Source organism: Pieris rapae, chromosome 12, assembly GCF_905147795.1.
Source record: "Pieris rapae chromosome 12, ilPieRapa1.1, whole genome shotgun sequence".
NCBI lineage: Eukaryota > Metazoa > Arthropoda > Insecta > Lepidoptera > Pieridae > Pieris > Pieris rapae.
Window position 1 is genome coordinate 3935602 of NC_059520.1, and position 17993 is coordinate 3953594.

Consider the following 17993-nt stretch of genomic DNA (forward strand, 5'->3'; position numbering starts at 1 on the left):
CTTTCTGACCCAACTTTAGCTTTCTTCTTAAAGCGCTATTAAAATAGTATATAAATTATATATATACGTAAATCACCAGCCATCATTTTGAAAAAAAAAATCAGTTCCAAATTTTAATGTAATTACTGAAAAACGTTTAGCCAGTCAGAAACTATATACAGTAAATATTATCGTAAAGGAAAATATCAAAGTTGTGCCCGAACCGCGTCATTGGCGGTGGCTATGTTTGGTATAAAAATAAAATAAAATACGTTTATTTTGGAACATAAGATCATCTAGGTATCACTTATTCCACGTCAATCAATTCGAACTTGTAGGCATCCCTACTCATCGGCAAAGAAGACATAGGGTGTAGGCCGAGAGAAAAAGCCGGCGTAAAAAACTCTCGGTACTCTTTTAAAAAAGCAAATCATCAAACAATATTTAAAACAAATATATCAAATTAATTAGAGGTAGCCTGCCCAGCACTAGTCCCATTTTATTATTTCCATTAGTATGCCTATTGTAGTCAAATTAATGTTAATTGTTAGCAGGTATCCGTCCTACGAGTTCTAATGGATCAAACACAAGTGGTACCGTGTCCCGGCACTACCACTATACGATGCATTTCCCACTACCACCCACTGAGCCAGAGCATACACCACACGATGCAAATCAAAGACATATACTTCTCTATGGCGTTGGGAGGCAAAGGGATGACGCTAAGCATGCGGTTAAGAAGATGACCAAAGGTAATTCAAAAATAATAATATAATAATAATATATTTATTTTATTTCTCACAAAAACATATACAATAATTGTCATTCTTCTTTGGAGTAATTGTTATTGTTTATGTGAGACTGATGCCTGTAATTAAAATACCGTCTTAATAAATAATTGAAATACCGTCAGGCACTATTCACTTCACTATTTTATTTCATCTAAATGTGTTTTTTTTTTCAGAAATATGTAAATTATTCTCTAAGAAGTTTTCGATTGACGTTGCGGAAGGTGGGAAAATTAAGAAGCATTCCCGTAGTGAGTTCAATTTTGAGGCGGTGACGCAAAAGTTTCAAGTGAGTACAAAATTGGAAGGTCGATAGAGTTGTATTGATTATCAAAAGAAATAGAAAAGTATTACAGTTTTACGGATGCCAGAAAGGGGCTCCCAGTCCTCATCCCTTGCATTCACAATTTTAAAAGTATTTTTTTCCCCTTAGTAGTATAATTTAAAGTAAGCGTGAAGTTTTTTTATTTTTATAGTACTAGCAATGCCACGCGGTTTTACTTGCATAGATGCCAATACCACGAGGTAGTGGATAGTCTTAGTAGGTCTATAGATATAGTTTTGATATTATAAAAGTTTTATTTTATTTAGTTTTAATTACTTCCTGTGAGATTATTAGATACACATTTTAACATCATTTACGTAGAATGTACGAGATACGTCATTTTAAAAATACTCTACAGGTATTGAAACATTCTTGATTTCAAGTTTGTAATGACATGTTTTTAATAATCAGTCCAGAAATGTTTAGCTTGATTTTTTTAAATTGTTTAAAATTCATGACACGAACTTTTTTGACACATTGGATTATATTCTTGCATTTTTTAAGGTACTTTATTTTGTTGAAAATGTAATATAGGTTATGTCAGTCAGTAAAGATGCAACTTTCTAATAGTAAAATTTGGTTTTTAAATTAAACCAGTAGTTTTAGTTGTAAACATTATCTACATACATACATACAAAAACACAAACGTTTTCTCATTAAAATTTTTGTATAAAAATAATAAAAAAATACTTGACAGAACGCGTAGTTAATAGGTTTGATCTCTTGAGAGACTTTGTATTTCAACAGTCAATGTCGATGTACGAGCAAGGCGCGGTATCATGGGCGGTGGGGGGAGCGGTGTGTGAAGCATTGGCCGCGTACGCTGCGGGCGCAACTACGTACTTGCCCCAACCCGAACACGTAGCTTTTGCGCTCGACTTAATGGAGATCGCCCTCAACGTGCACGGGCTTATTGAGACGTGCATTCAGGTTTGTTTATTATTATATAAACTAAGTTTAACTTGTTGAAACTGTCTTCGATCTTAAAGAAATTAAGTCAATAATGGTTATCCATTTAGTCAGTTCTTTGTAAATATGCAATTATAAATTGTTGGTGTACAATTATGAGTTGTTACTTATAAAATATTGTTACTTTAAAAACAGATTTGACTCTTAAAAGCTGAATTTTTAAGCATAATACAGACAAAAGCTTCACGTAAAACAGATATTAAAAGAACTATCGGAGGTGGAGGCGGCGTTGACGACTCGCAACGCACCAAGCAGTGGTTTGGCGGCACCGCGTGCGTATACGTCGGCACTTGCTCTTTATACGGTTGGTGCTTTGAGGAGATACCATTCTTGCTTATTATGTAAGTTATTTTTCTCTGTTATACTTTCTAATAATTGTGTCAGTTTAAAAATGAAATCATTATATTGTCAATTCATTAAAATACTAAATTATATTTCGTGGTTTTGTTGGTAGGTTAGAGAAACTTATAAAAAACACCTATTTATTTTTATATATACAGTATGTGTGGAGCAAACATCGGCAGTATTCGAACAACTATGCCGGCTGGTGAAATGTGTTGTGAACCCTGGGGATTGCGGATCAGCAGAAAGATGCGTCCTCGCTCAATTGCACGACCTGTATAAGGCGGCAGCCCATCTCTTCCACGCCCCACATGCAGACACCTTTGCTAATGCCTACCCTAAGATCAAGTGAGTTTGCCTATAATTTCGTGGTTTTTTTAGTAAAGTCTCGATAGCACTATATACTAGGGGTGTACAATATACAAGAGGTGCTAAATAAATAGTGAAAATGCGATACATATTGTCTCTTATAAAATCCTTCAAAATTTTAGGTATTTATAAATTCATGTTTTTATAATTGATTTTGATAGAGGTTGAAACATTTTTTTCAGGCAAGCTCTTTACTCACCTCTTACGCCGACACCTTCGAACTTTCAATACAACCCACAATTTCTAAGTGAATTTTTCACTAATCCAAGAAAAGGTGTGTATTATATACATATGTTATAAATTCTAGTTGGAGTAGTCTTTTGGTATTTTGAGTATATTGGTCATATTTTAGGTAAAATCGAAATATCATGGGCACGCCAAGTGGCGGAATCGCCTGCAAATCGCTACAGTTTTGTATGCTCTGCAATGTTAGCCGTTTGCAGAGAAGTTGATAATGATCGGTAAGTCACTATCTTTATCTTTGTAATGAATGACCCGACCCGTTTTGGTATAATAATAATAATTTATTCATTGCAAGAATATGGTACAAAATGTCAAGGTGGTACAATGTATCTAGCTTATAATTGAGACGCGGCGCTCAGACCGAAACAATATCTTTATATTTAAAAAAATATAATAATAATTCATTGTTTTAATTCGTTGTATGTTTAAAATATCTAATATAGCGTATATTTTTATGTTTTATGTTTTTTAAGTTAGTGGTCTATGTCTTGGTTTAAGAAGGGTGCTGGGTGACAAATTAATTGCTTTGTTTTGGATTGCAGGAAGAAAAACAGTTATTGTTAGTATTTCAAGTACATACTTTGACTTTCAAAAATTTGATATTATTTCTGTGACAATAAATGTTTAGTAAATTAAATATTAAATGCGTAGTAAAATAGATTTTTTGTTTGAATTATTTTACAACTAAGTGTTATGTTTAAACTCATTTGGTATTATATGCTTTGTATAATTATTATTGATGTGAAACATCTATAGCCGCACGTAAAACCGATTTCTGGCGTGGCGACGCATGCCGTGGCGACGCATCGCCACGCTATATGATATACAGTCTAAATGCAGTAGTAAATTTCACATTAAAAATATTTAATGAAAATAATGTTTATTCAACAAATAGTCATCGTTATCTGGAAAAAAAATGTAATATTTAATTTTATCATTATGACATATTTAGTTCCTATCACAATCTATTCTTTTCTGCATATTACTTTTACAAAATAATGTCGATGTTTCACATCTGCCAGGCGTCCCGTGACAGCTCTAATTTTTTTCGTATTAAAGTACAAATAGTTATTGCAATTAAAATGTGTAATAAAAAGTGTAAAAAAAAATGAACAGTGTGAACGAGATAGGCGTTCTATGTGCGGAGATGACGGCATGGTGCAGTGGTTTGGCCGCGGAATGGCTCGGAGCCCTAGTGGCCCTTTGTGGAGCACAACACTACCCCCCCAATGCTGCCCACGCTCCGCCGCTATACCCAGATCTGCTTAATCATAGAGACTTACATGATGCAGCCGCTCATGATGCTCTAGCTGTCTTCACTTCTATACTTGTTGGTATGTACCTTTTGACGAGACTGACTACTACAAATTATCATATGCCTCCTCAAATTGGTCATTAATTTCGCAAATAATTGAACATTTATTAAAACGAAAAGCATTAATTTTAAAGTCACATACGAACGATTAGTATTTTTCGTATTAATAATCTTAAGCTTTTTTTAACAAGCAATATTTACCACATTTAGTTTATACTCGACATTAAACGTGAATTTATAGAATTTTTAATATTTCGTACACCTACTTTCTAGCGAATTTATTGGAAGTTATTGGTATGCCACGTAACTTTTTATTAAGAAGTACAATGTACACTAAGAACGTCAAAAAAGAAATATACATTGTATGCTTCTAGTTTTAAATTTACTGCCAGTTCTCAAATCAAGGTCGTAGAGCGTTACTGTTTTAATCGCCAAGTTCCGCCTCATATTCCAATATCTGTTTCATAATGATTTGTCAATTTCTTGCCTCTTGTACTTGACAGACGCCGTCGACTTTTTGGTTCTAAAGATTACTTGCAATGTTTTCCGTTAACATTACAAATTAACTGTTTGAGCGAATTTTAAATGGGCACATAGAAAGAAAGTCCATTGGTATCCGAGTATTAAACATACAAGATAAGCCATTCGTCTAATAAAAAATCTAAAACTAGTTTTTGCGACTCTTAGATCAATTAATACGTCGAGAGTTATACTTTACCCTCTTCCAGCTCGTCATTGTTTCTCCCTTGAAGACTTTGTGAGACACGCGGCGTTGCCATCCCTCGTAAAGGCTTGTAACGCCAGCAATCATCCATCCGCGCCATCGCCGGATGCCGGCGCACGTCTCACCTGCCATTTACTTCTGAGACTGTTTAAGACTGTCGATACGCCGCAACCAGGTAATCATCATTTTCATATAAACTAAATCGCGTAACTCTTCCATCTCTTTCTTTCTTACTGTAAAGAAAAGAGACGGATTAGCACTTTTGTTAAGCGTACTTTCGAATTCATCAATAAAAACCGTTTATTAGTTTCTATCTTTGAAACAAAATGGGAATGCATACCCATATTTATTTTTATTTTATTTATTTATTAACACTTTGTTGCATTACATAAAAGGAAAATATTAAACATAATTTAATGACAAGCAACTGGCGGCCTTATCGCTTTAGAGCGATTTCTTCCAGACAACCACTGTTAGTAAAGGAAAAAACCACTATGAGTATATTAGATAAGGTAGGCAAGAAGTGCAAAAATAAAAAAGAGAAAAAAAGACATACTTAACAGAAACAAAAAGAAATAAAAATAAACTAAACTGATACAAGTTACATAAAACAAAACAAAAAGTAAACAGTGCACATGAATCATGACAATCTAAGATGAAGAAGACCGGTCTCACGTCAGTTAGTAGTTAGTGATATGACATGGACAGGTAATTTTTATAAAGCAGAAATTTAAAGGAAGATAGAGAAGGAGCTAAGCGAATATTTTTGTTTAATCTAAAATTATATTAATAATTTTATCTAGGTCTGTACAGCGTCTCTACATCTCCCGGTCCGGGAGGCAGTGGTGCTGGAGTTCGATTATCGTGCGATCGGCATTTACTTGCCGCTGCTCATAAGAATATTGGGGTCGCACCAGTTTTGGCCACCCTTAAGGCTATACTCAGTAAGTACAACAAATTATATATTCCAGTGACATTGTCACATATTTTTCTTGCTATGTAAAAGCATAGGAGAATAATTTGAAGTCATGCATTAACTTTGCCATTGTAATATTGCATGGAATAAAAATAAATATAAATTTTTGTTGGACTTTTAAAAATAATCATTTCTATCGACTTGAAATTTTACTACTGATTTTTTTATTTATTTCATATATATAATATAGCCAGATATGTAATACATAATATTTACCTACCTCCAAAAAGCTTCAGAAATTTAAAAATAATAAACAATTGTACAGTAGTAGTAACAGGTAATTTTGCGCTATTCTTAATATTTCTTTTAATTTTTTACCGTGATAGCTATATAGGCTTAAATATTGGTCGTTGTATGTCCGAACTGGGCGATACAAAATTGAGTTTTTTGCATAGTGAGCGTTGATATAGGCAACTGATGAACATTTAACATATTTTTTAATATGACATTTGTAAACTTTCCTTTAATCGTTCGATTTAAAGTTTATAACACTTACTAATCACGTAAATAGAAGACTCGGAACTCTATATACAAGTTTATAATTAAATTTCAATATGAGCCAGAAAATTGTTCCATCCTCCATATTCTATGCAGTATGTAATTGTTTTCCTTATAGTGGTCGGAGATTTAACAGCACGTGAGTCTGGCAAGCCGAGTGGAAAGAAGTCGAGTGAACTCTCCCATATACTTGGAACAAGTGATACGGTCCCAAGTGACGCTCAACTTGATCTATTGTCGTGAGTATTTTCTCATTTATTTCCAACTCAATTTTTTTTACTATGTATTTTTTATGCTAATAAATAAATTTTGATACTTGAAATCCGGAATGTGAAGAACGTTATTGATTAGCAATGTTTTCGTTCATAGGATGGTAGAAACAGAGATGAATGGGGGCCATAAAACGCCTAGGTTTGTTTTCTTTCCTTTTTTGAGTTCAGCACCTCATCCCCTCATTCACAGACTAAGGGTGGAGTTCATTTCACTTGGGGTCATGGAATTTCGTTATCATTGTTCCTATTAAAATTCCAATCCAGGAGATTCTTTTTGGATTGGATTTTCAGCGTCGATAAAATTATATAGAAACAAAGATAATGATTTATTGTCTAATGTGGTTAAGCTTTCAATGGTTTGATATTGTTTACATGTACTAAAATAAACACCATTTGTAAACCTACGTGTGAAATTTGTAATTGTTACCATAGTGGACGCACCTTTACAATCACCCCTTAATAAGAACCTCCTTTATATATACCCTGAGTCATTGTATCGCTTTGTCGCTGTGCCCATTTTTACCACTCTCCCCTAAAACATCTTCTGTATATAAAAACTAAACTTTCTGAAATGGGTTGTCTTATGTAAATAACACGAAAATCGTTTGAAAGCATTTTTTTGAAAATATTTTAAACGTTCTCGAATTACAGAGGAAATGGTGGTGTTGGTTCAACATTGCTAGATTCGTCACAGTCTTTGTCGTCTCTTGCGAGGAGAGTTCTAGTTGAAATCTGTTCTGAAGAATGGGTTCTACAGAAATGTTTGCAGAACCCAGACGAATTGTATCAACCTGATATGTTGCTTGACCCTGTCGTTACGCCACGACAAGCTCAAAGGTATGATCATATTTCAGTTCTTTTGAATTTTGGATAGAAATTTCAGTGTTTTAAAAACGAAGCCATTTTTCAGATTGCTACATATGATATGTTATCCGGACTCGGCAAGTCATACGCATCCTGATCTTGACCAGAAAACGATGATAACACGTCTGCTAGAGGTATCTCTCAGTCAAACCCAAATTATTAAGTACTGTTTTTATATGTTAGTTTACAAAGTGACTATTAGTAGCGAAGAGAATATTAATAAGATATTTAATATTTTCGCTATAACGTTGTCATAATTTCGTTTCAAAAAATAAACATAAACTTTGCTATACGAATTGACATTCGGACTAAAACCTTCAAGTTAAAACTTAGTTCCATGTATATTTTCTAGAACCTGGAACAGTGGTCTCTGCGTATGTCATGGCTAGACCTGCAGCTAATGTTCAAGCAGTTCCAAAGTGGGTCATCGGAACTGAGCGCATGGCTTGATACCGTCGCACGCGCAGTTATTAACGTCTTTCAGCAGCCGGCACCACCACCGCCGGATAAAGATAGGTAATGACTCCAGAGGCATGTAATATTTTTGTTATTATCTATTTCCATCGAAACCTTTAAACGACTCTGGACTTGACGACAATGACGCCAATAATACGATTTGTAGCGATTCAGAATAATTGCGTTCTTTTAAAGAAATTTCATCAATATTATTTTATTTTAAGTGAATGCACACAAAATTCTGAACACTTGGTGGAAATTCGCTGGATAATTTTCATACTAGCAGAAGACTAGAACTAGAAGCACTCACTGAACAAGAACTCTATTCTCTACTCAATACAAAATTTTCATCAATTGTTAGGATCAAATTTGCATTTTTTATACAGATTCACTGAGGCTAAAACGGTACTTTAGATGACGTATTTATTGCAGAATGGGTACTGAGCGCGGTGTTGTGAGTACCAGTAAGTGGTCTCAGTCTGTGTGGCTAGTTGCGCCACTTGTCGCGAAGTTGCCGCCTGCTGTACAAGGCCGAGTGTTGAAGCAGGCTGGACAGGTATAATACGAAAAGCAAAAACACAATACACAATTTTCCGTTTATTTTCTATTTCCCTATAAATTTAAAAGCTGTTGTGACGAATAGTAAAAAAAGTTTGTTTACAATTTTCCTAGGCTAACTATTGAATGTATAGTATCATGAAATTGTCGACACTATTAATAATAAATATATAATTCCTCTTTAGAATTAGGATTTGAATTTTTACTCTAAGTACTGTAACGAGTTCGAATTCCCGAGTAACATATAAAAATTAGTGACTGGTTCATGTTGTCAATCAAAGGCAAGTTAATGATGAGCGTCCTCCTCTTGTGCCTGACACTCGCGGCAGACTTTTTGGGTCTTAGGCAATCCGTTTTCTCACCTTGTTCCTAACCGGCTCGAACGAATGTTATATATATGTATACATAGACAGAAAGACAATCGAAATTCCAACCGCACGCTGAAGCCACTAATGTAATGTATATGTATAACCAAAATATTGTAAAACGAAAATGTTTCGCAGTCTAAACCCGTTGGTAGTTTAAATAATAAAATGAAAATATTTCTGTAGCGTTATTATATTAAAATATATGCCCATAAAGTACTACTATGTTTTACATTGTTACCACAGATCCTAGAGAGTGGTTGGGGTGCGGGATGTAGCGGTAACTGTTCAGGTGGTGGTGGCGGTAGTGGTTCACATCGGGACTGCAAGAGCCATCAGAGTCCCAGTTACAAAGGGTATGTTATTATTATCACCCTCATCAGCATCGTTGTGACATTCAAATAACTATTTTCAACAAGATTTTATACTCATTTCGAGTAAAAGAGATGCAAAAAAATTTTTTTATTTTTTGGTAGATATGGACGAATGAATCGTTTAAACAAACATAATGATGAGAATACCACAAATAACATGACACGTCTTAATAGATCAGCAGGAAGCGGTGGTGGTGGCAAGAGGGGTGTTGGGAGCGCATCTTGTGGTGGATCATGCGCATGCGCAGCGTCAGCATTGAGACTAGCAAACGAGCCATTATTGTCCCTCGTTCTCACCTGTTTAAGACACCAGGATGATCAGAAGGTATATTTTATGGTTTCATTGCAAACGTTTGTTTGGTTAATATTAAATAAATGTTTTAAATCATTGATTCAATTATAAGATAAAATTATTTATTTATTTGTAAAAACGCAATGCAATCCGTACTGACTAAGCCATTAAATTGTATTTAATTCAAAACAGAAATGTAATAATAATATTATTAATTATTTATTTTAACACGTGATGTACATAATAAAACTACTGTAAACACGTTCTGTGTATATACATAAAGATTGAGTATCATATTTATCATACAAATTTTCGATCGTATCGTTCGAGAGATCGTATCGAGAGTTGAAGTGACGGTATTGTTACGAAGACGGGTCAACTGCAATGTTTTTAGATTTTTCCACTACTTAGAGAACTTTTCAGCAGGCTGAAATATGATTTATGACCGTTTCAGGAGAGGGTCAATCACATATTAGAAAATCGAAATTTACGTAATGTTGCCGTAGTTTTCAGGAGGCTGAAACATTTTTTCAGTCGGTTTCAGAACACGTATAGACGAATGGTACACTTTTCAGCAGACCCGTTTTCAGGCGTTTTCAGGCCTGGTAATACCCTTTGATGAAGGAATGTTCTAGAACGAATTTTCTAGGTGTGGGACAAGCATTGTTTGATACACGAAAGAGAGGAAAGATAAGAACCTTCTCGAAGCTAGACCGAGAACTCTAGAACGTCGTACGACAAGCACGTAGCAATGTGCGAAAGAGATAGCAAGTACGCGCGTTCTAGAATTAGGCGATCGCTACTCAGTTGCGCTCCCGCCTAGAAAGTTCTCGTAAACATCGTTCGAGATTCTTCCCAGGGCTATATAAGCGAGCCAAAACGCGATCACTCAGTTCAGTTTTGAATGCGATTCCAAGCGATAAACAGCGAAGAGAAAAAGTGCGATTAAGTGATACCAGTGATAAAGTACTGAGTGATTTAAGTGATTAGTGACAGTGTTTCATTGTGTGTGTTATTAGTGCTTTTCTGTGCGTAATTTCAAGATATTAGTGTAAACGAATTCCTCGTAGATTTTATTAAAATAAACCCTTGAATAATTCGACGGCAGTTTCTATCCGATCCCCTAGCTCGTAACAGTATTAACTAGACGACGGTGTCCAAAGTCAATATTACTACATTTAACAGAGTATTGTCCGTTCAAAAAAGTGTTTTCTTTACATTTAACATATTTAAATCAAAAATCTTTTGCGATATTACTCTACTCGTTACATGATCTTTCATCTTCTGTTATTTATATTTTACGAAGCAATTTTGTTACTTATGTTAGTCTTACTTAAACTAATGTTACCTCCAGGAAAGTCTGCTTAGCTCGATCCACGCCCAACTGCAGCACTATTTAAACCACGCCCGTGATCACGAACGATCAGTTTGCGGTGACACCTGGCAGGAGGAAGCCGCACCCGAGGCATTGTTACTGCGATTTTCACTCGCGGGAGGAATGTTTGACGCAATCCGCCGATCCTACCAGCTGACTTCGGATTGGGCAGTTCTGCTGACACAGCTGGTTGCCCATCAAGTTATCGACGCATATAACAATAGGTAAGGTGTTAACTATAGGATTAGGCAGTTTGAGTATGAGCGAACGAATGTATGAAGTTGGAAAGTCTACTGACTAAATGTCTGTATTTTAAGATGATGTAAATAAATAATTTACATACGATTATAACGCAAAAGGTTATCTACTATATGGCTAATAGATAAACAGAAAAATCGAGGAATTGAATCAAAATAAAGACTTTTTAATAGAATTATGAGTTCGTATTTAATTTATTTTAAGTTGAATTTTATTTATTAATAATATGTATTTATTAATTATTTATTTTATTTTGTAGTTTAAGTTTTGAATCGGCAAATGCGGCTTTATTCAGGTATCTAAGCAACCACCTCACCGGTGTCGGGTTATCACTCACATGACATTGTCATAACGCACGCAGCAAGTCCTCGTAGCATTGTTGAATTTGGTCACAGAGTAAATTATCGCACATTAGACTTGCTGCATGCCCGCAAAGGGATGGTCAATCTACAGTGAATTTATTATAGTCTGTGTCGCAGCAACTTGTTCACGACATTGATCGACATGCTAGCGACTCTGATACACTCGACGCTGGCGGAAGGCGGTGACGATAACAATAGGAAGCACTACCAGAATCTGATGAAGAAGCTCAAGAAAGAAATTGGCGATCGGCATGGCCCCAGCGTACAGGCTGTGAAACAATTGCTACCGCTTTCCAAAAATACTGTCGAGGTATGTTTCTGTCATATTTATCGTAAATAGGATGTATTTCTTTATATTAATATATTACATAAAAATTTAATATTTTGACAGGTTATCGCGTGCGAGAAAATTACGAGTTTTGACAGTGACAAAAAGCAGGTTTGTTAAACTTATATTTTAAATGAAATTAGGTTTTATAAGAAGTTGAATGCCACTTCAAATTTGACGTCCGACACTGACTTTAATGGGGACTGTTGTAATGTTTATTTAAACACTAAAAGAACCATTGGTCGAAAGAATCATCCAATAGTAAAAAAAATAATATAATTAATATTGGTATAAAATTAATATTTCTAATTGCAGGGTCTCCGACTAACAGACAAATTAGCAGTATCAAGTTGGGAGCTAGTGGAGGGCGGGAGAAACCCAGCTCCGCTCTCCTGGACTCTCTTCGCCGCCACCAAGATTGAGAGGAAACCGCTCACTTATGAAAACTCACATCGGTATTTCATTTTTAAATTATTCATGTTTGACTGATGAGACGAGAGAGCTTCATGTGCCAGCACCTGTTATTATCTTAGCAAGGCAGAACAATATACAATAAATTATAATATATAATATAATAAACAGGTTTCTACTTTCTCTAGGTAGACTTAAAGTTATGTAGTCCTTCGTTATGTTGTATTACTGATACATTCAATATTATGGAAGCATGAAAATTTCATTTTTGTTCTACGTATAATCTAAGTAGTCCAAATATAGTTCACAGTTATAATCCAGTCTGTCTATTACAAAGAAGTGAAGTTTTGGCTATGTTTAAATAAAAAGTATAGGCAAACATGATCCGCTAAGGAAGCACATTTAGAACTCTCTGAAGTAAAATGTCGTCCAAACCGACATGCCTCAGACAAGTTTTTTTTATAGTAACAATTTATCTTATTAAAGTATATTTGTGGTTAATAAATTGATTATTTTTGTATTGCAATTAATAAATCCCCTAGCCATAGTTATAATGTAGAGATATTTTTATAAGTTTAATTATTGTGTAGATTATTGAAGTACCACACGCACAGCTTAGTCAAACCGCTCAGCTACTATTTGGAACCATTGCCGCTTCCTCCCGAAGATTTAGACAACAATGATAGCAAACAGGTAATTTTGAATTTATTTTATATAACAAGTCGTTAATGTCTTATTTACAGCACTGTATCGTCGAAATTTTGTAAATTTAATATCATATATTTGTCCATACTTAATCAATTGAATGGAGAATGTAGGTTCAGGTTCGATTTCCAATGATTCATGGATGGACCCAAAAGTATAGCTATTCAATTGAGAGATTAGGACTCTTAAGAAGGTAGATAATAGTAAATATAGTGTGGACAATGTTTTTATTTGCAATAACTTTATTATATATGTATAATTCAGGACAATGGAAGTCTGGATTCAAGTCCGACAGGGTCTGGTAAGGGCCGCAAAATGTCCTGCAAAATGAACAAGATGAAGAAAACAAAACCAACAACTCCGGTTAGTATATCGACTATCTATAACTTTTAATTTCATAGAGCCTACGGTTTTTAACTGCCTTTACCGCGGTAAAAAAGACTTGTAAGAATCCTGCATGTTGTCAGGGCTACTAAATTTAGTTGTCAAAATAGGTAAATAACTTAGGAAATATGTTTCCATATTTATTTGAACAGTTTAGTTGAGGTATTGAAATATGTGGTTAAAATAATAAATTATTCCGTTATTTTAAGTTTTTTTCCATATTCTATACATTTATTTATGTATTTTTGTCAGACAAATGGCGTAGGTGGGGCAATGGGTAGTGGGATGGCGACGCAACAACAGCCGCAATTTATGCCGCAACAACAGCAGTGGTTCCCACACGGACAAAACTACTATAATCCATCTGGTTTGTATATTTATTGTCAGGTTTTTTCATGTACGTATTTCAAGAACGAAAAAGCACGGAGGGTAGACACAAACATTCTCTATTAAAAATATATGTAATAGAATTTTTGTTAATATTCACTAAAATTATATAAACTGTGCGGAACATAAATACTAAGTAAAGGAAAATACTAATAACTACAATATAATTTTTATATTTATATTTTTAGTACAAACTGTTTCTAGCTGGTAAACAATTTATATATTTTTAGTCGTTTTATACCTAAAAAATTGTCTCGTATCAGTCAAATATTTAAAAGGTGCTATATTATATATGTATTTAACTGTTTGTATATAAATATAGAAATAAGGGTGACCGGAAGTGTCAAGTGTCATCATGATTTAAAAAAAAAATACTATTTCAGCGGGCGTCAACCCACGCGGCGTAGTTCCGCCCACAAACGCGCAAGGTGCCTCAAAGCAGGCCCTCAGTAATATGCTAAGGAATCGATTCCCCTTCTCACAGATGACACAGATGCAGGTATTCTACCATTGTTTCTTTAATAAAGCTATCTGAAATATTCAAAAACAACACGACCTTTTAATGAAAATTATACAACTGTTAAAAATGTTACACTGATATCAATGTAATATAATAATAATATATATTCATAATATGAATTTGGACTCCTCATTCTTGCACCTAATTCTCACAATTATTTTTTGAAGCTGTACTGCCAACATAAAATCAATTATTTTGTTCTCTTTATTTTATCTTCAAGTTATTGTTTTGGCATGTACACAGACTGCCTTTCCGGATTATGTTTGTCATTGGACAGTTGAAGTTGATTTATTGTAGTTGAAGAATTTCGAAAAATTTGCCGGGTTTTGTAAGAAAGGAAGATTATAGCTATAATCAATTAAATGTTTTAGCTATAATAGCATTGATTTTCAGTGGATCATACATTTCTCAATTTGTTTTGATTTTTTGGGTTATATTTGATTACTGTATGTTACGTTTTTAAAAAAATACAGCAGAGTAGTGGGTACCCCGGAGCTCCTCAGCCTCGCGGTCCTTTCCCACGTCAGGCAATGAGGCAAATGCAGCCAAACCAAATGGGGCAGATGCAACCCAAGTGAGTGTTTATTATCAAATAAAAAAAAATTGATACTTGTAAAATTATCTAGTCTTTTGTAGAATATAATAGTTGGAGTAGTGTTGACAAAGTGACTTAAATCGGCCCGTCAATCCCGGGTCGTGTGTTCGAATCCCGTTGGAGCATCTTTGACTTTTCTATCTATGTATGCACTAGCTCTCAAAAAAGGAAAGATATGTGTTAAGGAATACAATGTATTCTTAAAGTTGAATCTAATCTACACGTACTTTTCGTAATTAATAATAAAATAGATGAACTAAAATACAATTTAGAAATTCATAATACATTAATGGACACTAAAAGTTATAAGGACATCAAATATCAAAAATGTACAAATTAATCCTTTGGTATTTTTTAAATGTAAATATGTATATAAAACTAGTTCTCATACTGTTGGATACGGTAATTTTACGGCCCTGCTACCATAGCTCGCTAGCTATATAGATCGTAAACACCGATCTCATGAATGCTAAAAAGAACAAAAGTGTACCCACATCCATATATTATAGTACTAGAGATTATAGACCACGGCTCTGTAATACTACTAGTACGACTACTAAATTCTAGCGATCACTTTATTACATTTATACATTATTTATTTATTTCGTAATCCTAAAAAAAAGTATATACAATAAAAAGCGATTATATTAAATGTGTAGCCCGATTTGGTAGACCGATTTACCGATATTGAAAAATAATATTAAGAAGATAAATGGGTTGTCTAATTGTGTCATAAACATATTTTGTTAAGAATAATATTAATTTTTGTAGGTTCACTATTCTTTCGTCTAAAATGTTAGACATTAATTAGTTTTACCAACCAATTATTACAGCCAAATGAATCCGATGAGCGGTATGGGTGGTATGGGTCCCATGGGACAAATGGGTGGAGTTCAAATGGGACCGGGACAGATGAGTGCCGGCCAGATGGGCGGTGGACAAATGGGCAGCGGTCAAATGGGCGGCGCGCAGATGGGCAGTGGGCAAATGGCCGGTGGGCAAATGTCCAACAGTCAGATGGGAGGAATGGGTGGCCAAATGTTCGGAGGGCAGTATGCTGGTATGCAACAAAGTTATGGTGGTTATGGACAGCAGATGATGCAGGGTGGTCAGCAACAAATGATGAACCAGGTAAACAGCATATTAATAATTATCATTTTATGTAATATAATAGCAACGATATGATTTTAATGGAACATATGTGCAGCACTGTGGAACTAATAAGTAGGAACACTTGTTGTTCCATTATTATCCGTGAAATTTATTTTATATAAATTGTATACAAAATATATGCTTCGATATTTGTTTCATATACGTCTTATAAAAACATCGCAGAGTTTGTGGGGTACATATTAATTTTATTTATAAATGCTGGCTTGAAGATAACGATGATTTGTCTTTCTTTGATAGGGGCACTATTACAGTAAACAGATTTACTGCAATTTATTTCCCCAACTTATTTCCTCTTGTCAGTTTAGTAAGCAAAGCCCTAAAAAATAATAGTAAATTTTTTGTAGAAATCCTATCCTGCATATCGTTTTCAAGAATAGATATGTGGTAATATGAGTAAAAAATAAAATTACTCTAAGTAATCCCCAAATAAGCAAATCAAAGACTTGAAGGACCCTATAATCGTCGGCAACCCGGATGACATTTAGTCCACAGCACATTTATTATATTACCTATTAAATGTATTCTATTTAATTTATTATTCAGGGAATGAGTCAAAGCGTAAACCAAATGGCTCAGCAAGTTAACCCTATGAGCCAAGGCGTTAACTCCATCGGGCAAAATGTAGGACAGATGAACCAAGGCCAGTCTGCTCAAATGCCGCAGAGTATGGGGCAAATGAGTCAGGGAATGGGGCAAATGAGTCAATCTATGGGGCAGATGAGTCAAATGGCGCAAGGGGGTGGTATGGGTATGAATAGTCAGGGTGGGTCAATGGGACCCCAAGGAGGCAATGGTATGGGAGGTTTTCCGGGGCAGCAATCATTCCAACAGGTATGTAAATGAAGTATGAATAGAATTGATCTAGACCCAGATCCCTGCACCAGATCTAGGGCGAATATGGTACAAATGCTTATGGTCATAAGAAAATATTCATGAAGTTTATTTACTTATTTATTATTGTCACTCAATTATAATTATTTTGTATAATACAAAGAATGAGTTGAATGAATTTTTTTTTTATTAATATAATTTAAAACCACGCAAATGCCGATCCTGCCTCTCTATCGCTTATTCCGCGCTCTCGCTTGCACGCTCGGCTTTTATGAGACGTAATCACAGAAGAACCTTCCTAATAAGTATTTCGGAGTCATATCACAATGAAAATTTCAGAACATGATGAGCGGTCGCGCAAGTCAAGAAGCATATTTAGCGCAGCAAAGACAAAATGCCCGCCCACAGTATATTCAGGTACTTGTATGCAAATATTAAAATATATTAAATAAATAAAGACTGATGGATGACTTGTAACATCGCAAACTTGCCGCGTTTAGCGCGAATAAATAATATAGATTTTTTCATACAAGTAAAACACGTAAAAAATAAAGTGTTATTTAGAATAAACGCTGCACCAGCCGCCCGTACGCTACGTCACCGATCACGCCACCGATGTGAGACGCTGTGTGTGTTAGGTTTATTTTTGTTACGAAATTTCTCGATTCGGTCGCTGCGATCAGAGCCCGCGATTTAATCTATGCAATAGCTTAAAAATAAAGGGTCTTTGACATATGAGGATATTATTCTACAGTGACGTTATATGCTTTACAGTTACCTATTAACAAACAATATGAAAAATAGTTGATTTAAAAATTAGGAACTCTGAGGTCGGTTTAATGAACACGAGATCAACCGTTTTATAATTCGTGCCTCATTTGTTTTTGACTTCTTTTTTTTTATTATTACATATAATAAAAAATACATAAATTATTTACATATCTTTACATTATAG

At 34.7% G+C, this 17993-nt stretch overlaps 1 protein-coding gene across 5 annotated transcripts in view; it reads left to right on the plus strand.

The window, feature by feature from the left end:
* LOC111001185 (mediator of RNA polymerase II transcription subunit 12) overlaps nucleotides 1-17993 on the plus strand; it is a 28179-nt gene that overhangs the window by 9295 nt on the left and 891 nt on the right. For 2 of the 5 annotated variants that reach the window (XM_045630313.1, XM_045630316.1), the window contains exons 18-47: nucleotides 531-731; nucleotides 944-1056; nucleotides 1840-2022; nucleotides 2258-2402; nucleotides 2562-2751; nucleotides 2955-3046; nucleotides 3125-3233; nucleotides 4132-4349; nucleotides 5059-5229; nucleotides 5858-5998; nucleotides 6647-6767; nucleotides 6898-6939; nucleotides 7452-7637; nucleotides 7711-7798; nucleotides 8017-8180; nucleotides 8553-8676; nucleotides 9290-9399; nucleotides 9592-9742; nucleotides 11064-11308; nucleotides 11810-12014; nucleotides 12096-12143; nucleotides 12348-12487; nucleotides 13034-13136; nucleotides 13413-13511; nucleotides 13785-13899; nucleotides 14303-14418; nucleotides 14913-15013; nucleotides 15868-16165; nucleotides 16751-17038; nucleotides 17378-17455. In XM_045630313.1, the coding sequence (XP_045486269.1) occupies nucleotides 531-731; nucleotides 944-1056; nucleotides 1840-2022; nucleotides 2258-2402; nucleotides 2562-2751; nucleotides 2955-3046; nucleotides 3125-3233; nucleotides 4132-4349; nucleotides 5059-5229; nucleotides 5858-5998; nucleotides 6647-6767; nucleotides 6898-6939; nucleotides 7452-7637; nucleotides 7711-7798; nucleotides 8017-8180; nucleotides 8553-8676; nucleotides 9290-9399; nucleotides 9592-9742; nucleotides 11064-11308; nucleotides 11810-12014; nucleotides 12096-12143; nucleotides 12348-12487; nucleotides 13034-13136; nucleotides 13413-13511; nucleotides 13785-13899; nucleotides 14303-14418; nucleotides 14913-15013; nucleotides 15868-16165; nucleotides 16751-17038; nucleotides 17378-17455 (4385 nt within the window). The remainder of the gene's footprint in view (nucleotides 1-530; nucleotides 732-943; nucleotides 1057-1839; nucleotides 2023-2257; nucleotides 2403-2561; nucleotides 2752-2954; nucleotides 3047-3124; nucleotides 3234-4131; nucleotides 4350-5058; nucleotides 5230-5857; nucleotides 5999-6646; nucleotides 6768-6897; nucleotides 6940-7451; nucleotides 7638-7710; nucleotides 7799-8016; nucleotides 8181-8552; nucleotides 8677-9289; nucleotides 9400-9591; nucleotides 9743-11063; nucleotides 11309-11809; nucleotides 12015-12095; nucleotides 12144-12347; nucleotides 12488-13033; nucleotides 13137-13412; nucleotides 13512-13784; nucleotides 13900-14302; nucleotides 14419-14912; nucleotides 15014-15867; nucleotides 16166-16750; nucleotides 17039-17377; nucleotides 17456-17993) is intronic. The other 3 variants (XM_045630315.1, XM_045630314.1, XM_045630317.1) reach the window with 3 other exon arrangements.